This window comes from Dipodomys ordii, unplaced genomic scaffold (assembly GCF_000151885.1).
Source record: "Dipodomys ordii isolate 6190 unplaced genomic scaffold, Dord_2.0 Scaffold333, whole genome shotgun sequence".
NCBI lineage: Eukaryota > Metazoa > Chordata > Mammalia > Rodentia > Heteromyidae > Dipodomys > Dipodomys ordii.
This window is the reverse complement of record NW_012267549.1, coordinates 132,880-143,937: the sequence shown is the minus strand read 5'-3', so window position 1 is coordinate 143,937 and position 11,058 is coordinate 132,880. Positions and strand designations below refer to the sequence as shown.

The 11,058-nt window shown below is 39.6% G+C and overlaps 1 protein-coding gene across 1 annotated transcript in view; it reads right to left on the bottom strand.

Annotated features, from left to right (window-relative positions):
• Fam35a (family with sequence similarity 35, member A) overlaps window positions 1–11,058 on the bottom strand; it is a 65,127-nt gene that overhangs the window by 7,997 nt on the left and 46,072 nt on the right. The window contains exons 5-7 of the mRNA XM_013036662.1: window positions 9,043–9,237; window positions 8,490–8,624; window positions 4,345–4,551 (exon numbers count right to left, since the gene is read on the bottom strand). Coding sequence (XP_012892116.1) covers window positions 4,345–4,551; window positions 8,490–8,624; window positions 9,043–9,237 — 537 coding nt within the window. The remainder of the gene's footprint in view (window positions 1–4,344; window positions 4,552–8,489; window positions 8,625–9,042; window positions 9,238–11,058) is intronic.

Sequence of the window (11,058 nt, the reverse complement as noted above, 5' to 3'; positions counted from 1 at the left end):
GGAAGTGGTGCTGTGGCTCAAGTGTGCTAGCCTTGAGCTGAAGAGCTGAGGGACAGCGCCCAGGCCCAGAGTTCAGGCCCCATGACTGGACCCAAAAAAATAAAAAATAAAAGTACATGTTGTAAAAATAAATAAAAGTCTCATACCAGTGACCTCAATTTCCAGCTGAAATAAGAAGCAAAACCTAAGTAAGCAGAAGAAAAGAAGTCATTCAGGGGGCTGGGAAGGTGGCTCAAGTGGTAGAGCACTTGCCTTGCATGCATGAGACCCTGGGTTCGATTCCTCAGCACCACATAAGCAGAAAAAGCTGGAAGTGGCACTGTGGCTCAAGTGGCAGAGCACTCGCCTTGAGCTCAAGAGCTGAGGGACAGTGCCCAGACCCAGAGTTCAGGCCCCACGACCAACTAAAAAAGAAAGAAAGAAAGAAAGAAAGAAAGAAAGAAAGAAAGAAAGAAAGAAAGAAAGAAATTAGTATCAGTGTTGATACAAATAAAATTAAATTTAAAAAAAGCAGTGAAACCAAAGGTAGTTAAAAATCAATAAAATTTGATAAACTTCTAGCCAAAGAGAAAGGAGAAACAAATTACCATTATTAGCTCAGATCAATATCAATATTAAACAATATTACAATAACAATATTAAAAGGGACAGTAAGAGAATATTATAACTTTATGTAATGATTTTTTTCTTATTATGGCCAACAACATAAATGAAATGAACAAAATTCTTAGGAGCTATAAACCATAAAATCTTAACTGGACTAAGAATATGGCTTAGTGGTGGAGTGCTTACCTAGCATGCATGAGGCCCTGGGTTCAATTCCTTAGTACCACATAAACAACAACAACAAAAAATAAGTAAAAAAAAATGAAATTAAAAAAAAAATAAGCCAGATGCCAATGGTTCCAGTTACTCAGGAGGCTGAGATCTGAGGATCACGGTTCAAAGCCAGCCCAGGCAGGAAAGTCCTTGAGACTCTTTTTTTTGTTTTTTTGGTCCGGTCGTGGGGCCTCAACTCTGGGCCTGGGCACTGTCCTTCAGCTCTTCAGCTCAAGGCTAGTGCTTTACCACTTGAGCCACAGTGCCACTTCCATTTTTTTTCTTTTTTTGCTTATGTGGTGCTGAGGAATCGAACTCAGGGCCTCATGCATGCAAAGCAAGCACTCTACCACTGAGCTACCTTCCCAGCCACCTTGAGACTCTTATCTCCAATAAACCACCAGAAAACCGGAAGTGGCACTGTGGCTCAAGTGGTAGAGTGTTCACCTTGAGCTAAAGAGCTCAGAGTTAGCGCGCAGGTCCAGAGTTCAAGCCCCATGACCAAAAAAAAAAAGAGAGAGAGAGAGAGAGAGAGAGAATATAACCAGCCAGGTGCCAGTAGCTCATACCTGTAATCCTAGCTACTCAGGAGGCTGAGATCTAAGGATTACAGTTTGACGCCAGCCCAGGCAGGAAAAGTCTGCGAGACTCTTAGCTCCAATTAACCACCAGAAAACCAGAAGTAACATTCTGGCTCAAAGTGGTAGAGCACTAGCCTTGAGCAAAAAAGGGTCAGGGACAGTGCCCAGGCCCTGAGTTCAAGCCCCACAACCAAAAAACAAAAACAAGAAAAACCAAGCCAACCACAATGGAGATGAAAATGTTTCAACTATAAACACAAGATAGCCTCATCAAAGACTCTGAAAAACCTGTTGCCAATATCATATTTAATAATGGAAGAGTACGTTCTCCCTAACATCATGAATAATGTTACGCTCACAACTTCTCTCTTCAGTATTATACTGGAGGAGCTACCAAGTACAATCAGGAAAGAAAAATAAATAAATAAGCACCACCCTGGAAAGTAGTGTGTCTTTATTCACAGACAATGAGCTCATCTACATAGAAAATCCAAATCTTCATCGAATAACTATTGAGTGAAATTTATCAAGGTTACAAATTACAAAATCAATATATAGGGCTAAGGATGTAGCATAGTTGAAAGAATGCTGGCATGTGACTAAAATTAGAAAGTTTGTCCACTCCAAATGTTGACCAGAATATATACAAATCAGACTTCCAGCCAAGTGTCTGCAGCTCACACCTATAATACTAGCTACTTGGGAGCAGTAGGATCAGGAAGATTGTAGTATGAGGCCAGATTAGGACAAAGAGCTCCCAAACCCCTTCTCAACCCAGAGCTGGATGTGATAGCTCAGGCCAGTCATCCTACTATGTGAGAGGCTGAGATTGGGAAGAGCATGGTTCCAGGCCAGCCAGGAAAATAAAGGTTATAGAGAAGCTGGGTGTGGTGGCATGAACCTATCATCTCAAACGCAATGGGAAGCCTGAAATAGTAGATTTTGCTCCAAGTACATGCGTGAGCAGAAAGTAAGACCCAAAAATAACCAGTGCAGAGCTGGACACCGATGGTTCATGCCTGTATTCTTAGATACTAAGGAAGCTGAGATCTGAGGACTGCAGTTCAAAGCCAGCCTGGGGAGAAAAGTCCCCATGAAATTCTCATTTCCAATTAACTACTAAAAAAAACAAACAACCCAAAAGCCCTAGAAGTGGAGTTGTGGTTCAAAGTAGTAGAGTGCTAGCTGTGAGCAAAAGAGCTCAGGATCAGTGCCCAAGCCATAAGTTCAAGGCCCATGACTAACAAAAATATTTTAAAAAAATAAAAATAAAACAGTGCAGAAAGGAACAAGAAGTATAGCTTAAGTGGTAGAGAATCTGTCTAGTAAGTCAGAGGCTCTGAGTTCAAAACCTAGTACCACAAAAATAACCTACAGATGTAGGTTTGTATATTCTTTTTTCTTCAACCCTTCTTACTTCTAAAATGCATTTACTATCAGAACCAATGAAAAATTTTCATTAGCTTCCAAAAGTATTAATTACTATAATTTTCTCATTTAGCAAACCTTAAAAAGGCTTCAAATGCTAGCTAATCTATAACAGAATTTACTATAAATTTTTTAACATTATGTTGGTAGGAAGCTAATGCAATCTACTAAACCCTATTTCTTATGTAGATTGTAGAAATCTATGTAGCTATTTTCACTATTGTAGTCTCTCTTCAATCCCAAATCTATGACAGTGTGAACCAAAAATGTGTTCATTTTCTCCTTCAAAGAAAACAAATCATTGTAATTATAATTAATGGAAAATATGTGAACATGTGATACCATTCATCATCGCAAATGTTCTTCTACGTGGTATGCCTCTGAAGACTAATTTTTCACCTGTGTACACACCTAAGTTCAGGATGTACAGAAGACTGTTTTACATAATACAGGTTAGATTTTTAAGAAAATAGATTTAGTTCACAGGTCTGAAAATTCAAGGCATAGTATTGGTACTGGCTTGATTCTGTTAAGAATCTCATAGTGATTAACAGGGCTCATATAAGAGGTCCTATTTCTTAACAGGAAATCTCTCAGGGAGCCTACGATCCCACAATCTCTTCTAAAGCTTGCCTGGCACTGTTGCCAGTACTGGTGGCAGTACTGGGACATGGACTCAGGGCCTGGGCTGTGTTTTAGCTTCTTCACTCAAGGCTAACACTCTACCACTTGAGCCACAACTCCAGTTCTGACTTTTTGGTATCCAATTAGAGATAACTGTCTCACAGATTTTCCTGCCCAGGCTGGCTTTGAACTGAGATTTGATTTCAAGCTCCTGAGTAGCTTAGGATTACACATGTGAGCCCCTAGCACCAGGTCCACCTTTTTTTGAAATTAAGCATTTTATTAGCATACATTAATTGTACAAAGGGGCTTCACTGTGATATTTCTATACATGCATACAATGTACACCATCAATCTCACCCCCTCTACCCTTTTTTCATCTTCTTCTTTGTAAAATAATTCCAACAGGTTTCATTGTTCTATTTTCATGTCTGTGTCTACTTTGACCATATTTACCCTCACTCACCTTTCCCATTCACCCTCCCTACACACACACCTCTTAAAAGTCCACCTCCTGATGCCACAGTAGGGACCCAGCTTCCAGTGTGTGAAGCCTTGGGGACAAACATCAAAACAGGACAGAAAGTATCCGTTCTAGATCTTAGCCTTGTCTAGATGACAGCTAGTTGATCTCAACAGTAACTCTAATTAAAGCCACTTTTATTTCTGCTTTATCAAATGATGAGCTGCTAGTAATTACCCATAGAACGCATTTTAAGTGATCCTGAATCATTACAGATTAATCTCACTGATTTGGAAGCAGAAAGCTAACATTTGGATCTCCTATGTGCACAGATCTATATTTTACTTTTACATTTAATTATATATTTCTCACAAATGGTAGCTTCTTTGCTTGTATTAAACCTAGCTATACTTTATGTAAAGATCTTACCTGAACATTTATCCTTTAGGTGGGTCTCCAAGTCTGACATCTTGACCAAAGAAGGTGCACTTTTTTGAAATTTTTTTTTAAATGCAACAGCCCTTCTGTCATCATCAAATAGGCATTCACAGGTTGACCACGGTGTTGTATGCAGTTCGAGGTTTTCTACTATGCAATTGTGCTGAACAAAAAGATTCTTAAACTCCCAAATGTAATCTTAAACAAATAAAAACAGGAAGTCATCAAAAAGGAAAAAAGTCTAGGCTCAGAATCAGATTAAATAGATTGAACCAACTGAATCAGTTAAAGACAACTTTTATCACTAATGAATTTTGGAGCTGGTTGCCAGTGGCGCATGTCTGTCATCCAAGCTTCCCAGGAGCCTGAGATCTGAGTATCGAGGTGCAAAGTCAGCTCAGGTTAAAAAAAAAAACATCTGTTGCAAGACTCTTATTTCCAATTAACCAGCAAAAAGCCAGTAGGGGTAGAGAGCCAGCCTTGAGTGAAAAAGTTAAGCCCTCATATTAGCATTTTGCAATTCTGCCTCCTAGGTTACTGTGTACAAATCAGATTTTCTTTATTGGAAATTTGAAAATGAGACTTGCCTCTTGAAAGAACAAGCAAAAAAAAGAAAGTAGAATCAGTAGTTGGTAAGTAACTGTCTTCTGTTTTGTATATTGTGCCAAGGGAGGAACATGATACACAAAGTGGCTGCCAAGATCACTGCAGCTTTGAAGCTCCTGCTCCATGTCCTCCTGAAGCCCACCAGCATTGCCTGGGTTATATTCCAGTTCTAATGATAAGCCCTCAGTGCTCAAGTTTAGTTGTGGGTAGCTACAAAGTCTTTGTATCTGTGTGTGTATGCCTGCATGTGTATGTATATGTGCATGTGTATATGTATGTATGCATGTATGTGCATGTGGGCACACCAGTATTGTGGCTTCAACTCAAGGAGAGTGCTGTCCCTTGGCTCTTTTGCTCAAGACTAGTGCCACTTGAACCACATCTCTATCCTTTCCTGCCTGGTTGGCTTTGAATCACAATTCTCATATCTGAACCTCCTGAGCAGCTAGGATTATAGGTGTCAGCCACAAGAGCCTGGCTTAGAAAATTCTCTTTGCAAGTATAATTTATGTCCCTAGCTTTCTCTCATTAGTACCTAAACTGTGACTAAGGCTTGGTGCAACAAAGCAGGCCAAATTCCTACCAGCAATGCCATGTTTCAAAGGAATGTAAACTGGAGATTTATTATTATTCACCTTTCCTCTGGAAAAAAAATCAATTCCATTTCCTCTAGTATTCAATCATGTCTGCTTGGGGCCCATTTCTGGCCCATTTTACCTCAGGGTGAGTTCATTGTCCCTGGAAGCAAATAAAACCAGTGGCTGCAGACTGACACAGAGGTTAACACAGAGAATGACTGAGAAAACACTAAATGAATGAATAGAATGCTAACAATATCTGAAAGCACACCACTTCAAAATTGCTATTTTCTGTTTTAAAAACTGTCTTGAAGGCTGGGAAGGTGGCTCAGTGGTAGAGTGCTTACCTTGCATGCCTGAGGCCCTGGGTTCGATTCCTCAGCACTACATAAGCAAAAAGAAAAAAGCCGGAAGTGGTGCTGTGGCTCAAGTGGTAGAGCGCTAGCCTTGAGCTGAAGAGCTGAGGAACAGCACCCAGGCCCAGAGTTCAGGCCCCACGACCAGACCCCCCTCCAAAAAAAAATTGTCTTGAGAAAGTGATATGAATTTTAAAACTTAAAAGTGATGATATAAATAAAGGCAAGCCAAATTAACAAATTACATAAATAACAACTGTATCTTAATTCCTGAATGCATAGGTTTTCAATAGTAACATAAGTATACAGAAGTATCTAGGGATAATGATAAATTCTCTTCTATTACCAAATAACTACTTAAGAGAATATTCAGAGTAGGTATGGTGCCATGGGCTTTGCCTCAGTTCCAGTCTACCTCTGACCTACCTATCAGCCCAGCATGCACTACATGCATGTTCCCAGGGGAGGCATGCCACTAAGGGATCATGCCCATCTATCATCAATACATGTTTGTCAAATTTCTCAACTGAACAAATACTTGTCATTGACCCTAACATAAAAGTCAAAAGTCAGACTAATCTCAAACCCTATTAATGATTAAGAGGCAATGTGACAGATCCTACCTACAAATAACTAGGGAGGAGGCAGAAGTTTGGAAAGAGACATTAACTCCTTCAGGTAAAATATAATGGGTTGAGTTTTGGGTATGGTGCTACACAGTGGTAATCCTAGTACTCAAGAGGCTGAAAGCAGGAGGACTGTGAATTCTAGGCCAGGCTGCGTTGCATAGTGGGTTCCTTCCAGGTCAGCGTGGATGACATAGTGAGATGCAGTCTCAAAAAAAAAAAAAAAAAAAGTGCCAGGCACCAGCAGTGACTCACAGCCGGTAATCCTAGTTAGCCAGAAGACTGAAATATGAGGATCGCATTTCTGGCCAGCCCGGGCAGGAAAGTTTGTGAGGCCTTTATCTCCAACTAAGCAGCAAAAAAAACCTATAAAGTGAAGGTGGCTCAAGTGGTAGAGCACCAGCACTGCGCAAAAAAGCCAAATGAGTGTGCAAGACCCGGAGTCCAAGCTCCAATACTGGGGGAGGGAGGAGGGGTTGAGGGGAAAATGTATGTGGGTTATATACTTAACCAAACTATTTCTTGAGGGAAAAAAATAACTTATAGACAACTAATTAAACCATTTTTGACTGTTTACTAAACAATCTCACAATAGCAAAAGACACTAATTTATAGAAACATGAATCTATACATAACAAAATATTGATTTTGTTTCTATTTTTTCTTTTATTCTGCCAGTCATGGGCCTGAACTCCGGGTCTGGGCGCTGTCCCTCAGCTCTTCAGCTCAAGGCTAGCTCTCTATCACTTGAGCCACAGAGCCACTTCCGGCTTTATCTGCTTATATGGTGCTGAGGAATCGAACCCAGGGCCTCATGCATGCAAGGCAAACACTCTACCACTGAGCCACCTTCCCAGCCCTTGATTTATATTTTAAAGAAAAATGTAATATTAGTCCATATGTGATTTTTTTCTTTTCTTTTTAATTTGTTTAGATACAGTCTAGCTACTATAGTTCAGTCTGACTTTAAAGTCTTGACCCTCCTGCTTCTGCCTCCAGAGTACTAGGATTATAGGTATGTGCCATTGTACCCAGCTTTGAGTCATATTTTAAAAATGACCATCCTTGAGCAAATGTAATAATTATATTCAATGTACATCATGTAAATAGTGAACTATGTAATGTGAGGGTAGGGATGGGAGGGGGAAAATGGGAAACAACAAAGGAAGGGGTGACACTGACCTGAGTTACAATTATGGAATTGTAACCCTTTGTACAGCTACTTAATAATAATGATAAGAAGAAATCCAAAAACAAACAAAAAAGTGCCCTATGATAGCTAACAGCTCATGCCTTTAAAACAAATGGAAAAAAATCTCAAAGACAGTTATTTGTAAACTAATGCCTATAATTTGAAAGTTATGGTAACTCCCTAAGCTATATCTTAAAACCAGAGAACTTTGGCAAAACCAAACTAGAAATAAAATAAAACAAAAAAACCGAAGGAGCTTCTCCATAATTAAATTCTAAAGAACATTATTTGAACAAAATAAGACCTTCACTCAGAAGGTAAAGTAGTATACCTGAGATTAAACTTAATCTTTTTTTTTTTTCTTTTTTGGGTCCAGTCATGGGGCCTGAACTCTGGGCCTGGGCGCTGTCCCTCAGCTCTTCAGCTCAAGGCTAGTGCTCTACCACTTGAGCCACAGCGTCACTTCTGGCTTTTTTCTTTTTGCTTATGTGGTGCTGAGGAATTGAACCCAGGGTCTCAGGCATCCAAGGCAAGTGCTCTACCACTGAGCCACCTTCCCAGCCCTAAATTTAATCTTTTATTTTGCCACTACTAATTATAGAAGACTTCAGTTATTTTTTTTAAGTTGCTGAAAGTATAAAATTATAACCTAGAAATAGGCAGAATATTTATGGTCACTTTTATTTTGCATGCTATCCAGTGTTCAGATTTTTTGCATCTTAGACTCATTAATCATTTACAAAGTATAAATAGATGAAAGGCTTTTTGGTGTATTTACCTTTTTTCCTTTGAAGTTGAGGGCACCAGGCTGCTCCAGGACCCCATAACACAAGCGTGTAATGTTGCCCTTGGGCCTGTTCCACTGTTAATACGATTTTCCTTTGCTTCTGTCCTCTGTAAGTATACAATGCTTCTGTAAGAGGAAAAAGAAGTACCTTAGTTGGCATTAGGGTACAGGTAACACTGTATCTCAGGAAAAACACAATGATCACTTAATGATACACTAAGATGGTTTGGTACCTTAATTTTTGTTTTGTTTTGTTTCTTTTGGTGCCGGTTCTGAAGCTTGAACTCAGGGCCTAGGCACTGCCCTAGAGCTTTTCTGCTTAAATTTAGCACTCTTAACATTTGGGTGATGCCTCCACTTCTGGCTTTTTGGTGGTTAACTGGACCTAAGAGTCTCATAGATGTCCTGCCCCAGATGATTTCAAACTGTAATCCTCAGATCTCCAGCCTCCTGAATAGCTAGGATTACAGGCATGAGCCATTGGTGCCTGGTAGGTACCTTAATTTTCATAACCTAAAATTAAAGAGGCAGTCAAAATGCTTACCTGTCAGTATGGTAATATCCACCACTCTTAGCAGAGCATGGACCAGGATATCAGGTTGCAGCTGTGCCAATTCTACAAACTCTATAGTGTTCACTCTCTGAGGTCGCCTGGGAGGAAGATCTCTGAGATATGAGTACTGTAAACTCACATATGCCAGTAGGTCCTGAAGCACAACATTGCCAACTGTACTGAAATCTAAGGAAGAAAGTACACACAAACAAAATGGCAGCATGGTACTTTCTTGACAACTGCCTATTTTCTTAGAACTGTATTTTATGTTGCATGATTAGATGTTAAACAGGACTTCATTTCTACAAAACATGCAGCTTTTTGAGTTACTACAGAACCAAAACTAAAGGCTGATACATATATATTATTTATTTATATTTATTTTTGTCAGTCATGGGCTTTAATTCTGGGCCTGGGCACTGTCCCTCAGCTCTTCAGCTCAAGGCTAGTACTCTACCACTTGAGCCACAGCACCACTTCCAGTTTTTTGGTGGATTACTAGAGATAAGAGTCTCATGGACTTTCTTGCCTGGGCTGGCCTTGAACCGTGATCCTCATATCTCAGCCTCCTAAGTAGCTAGGATTACAGGCATGAACCATCAGCACTGGGCTAAAAGCTGATATTTTTAAGCAATGGAAACAGAATTATTTACCATCTCCCAAAGTTTTATTTTGTTACTTTACTTCTCTATGTGGCTACATATATTTCTCTTCTTAATAAACCGATTATCTTTTATTAAAATTTTAAAATGTGATTTTAAGTACATGTACCAAGGAGTTTCAACAGGTCAGATTAAGTATGAGACAATGCCTCTTGATCAATGTCACTCCTTTCATCATTCTATCCTATTTTTCCCAATCTCATCCATATACATTCATTATATAGTTCAACTTATATATAAAATATATATTGAATCTAATGACTCTTCCTTTCTCCATCTGTCCTCCCTCCCCTTGACCTTCTCCCCTTCAATAAAACATGTGTCAGCTTCCTAGTATTCATGTTATTAAATGGTTGGTTAGGTGTTCAGAGGAGTCACTCCATTGGACTCCTGTCCTAAGTATACCATCTTTAGTCAATTTGTTTGTATACATACACATATACCCCTCTATGTTTTCATATATGTTTATAATCTAGATCTAACTTCCACGCATGACAGAACACATTCACTGTTTGCCTCTCTGAGCCTGACTTACTTCACATTAACATAATTTTTCTAGGTCCATCCATTTCCCTGCAGAAAACATAATGTTATTCGTTCTGATAGATGAGTAATATTCCATTGTCTAAATATACCACATTTTCTTGATCTCTTCACTTATTGTAGGGCATCTGAGCTGCTTCCATAGGTTGGCTACTTGGAATAGAGCAGCAATGAACATGGATGTGCAAGTGTCTTTACTGTACCAATATTCTAGACAGATGCCCAAGAGTAGTATTACTGGATCATAGGGTGGTTTTGAACTCAGGGTCCCATGCTTGCTAGACTAGCAGTCTACCACTTGCGCCATTCCATCCACCCATGGATTTTTATGTTTATTTTGTTGAGGAATCTTTAGACTGTCTTCAGAGTGGTTGCACTAGTCTATACCAACCGTTTAATAGGGTTCCTTTCCCCTACTTCTCTGCCAGCATTCGTGGTTGTTCATATTCTTGATGATGGTCAATCTGACTATGGTGAGATGAAATTTCAGTTTTGTTTGATTTGCATATTCTTTGTGGCCAGAGATGTTTAGCAATCCCTCATGTGTTTATTGGCCATCCTTACTAATAAACCATTTTTTTTTACTCCATTACCCTTTTTATTTTTTTTTGTGCCAGTCCAAGGGTGTGAACTCTGGGCCTGGGCACTGTCTCTGAACTTTTGTGCTCAAGGCTAACACTCTACCACATGAGCCACAGATCTAACTCCAGACTTTTGGTGTTTATTGGAAATAAGAGCCTCACAGACTTTCCTGCTGGGCTGGTTTTGAACCATAATCTTCAGATCTCAAGCCTCCTGAGCA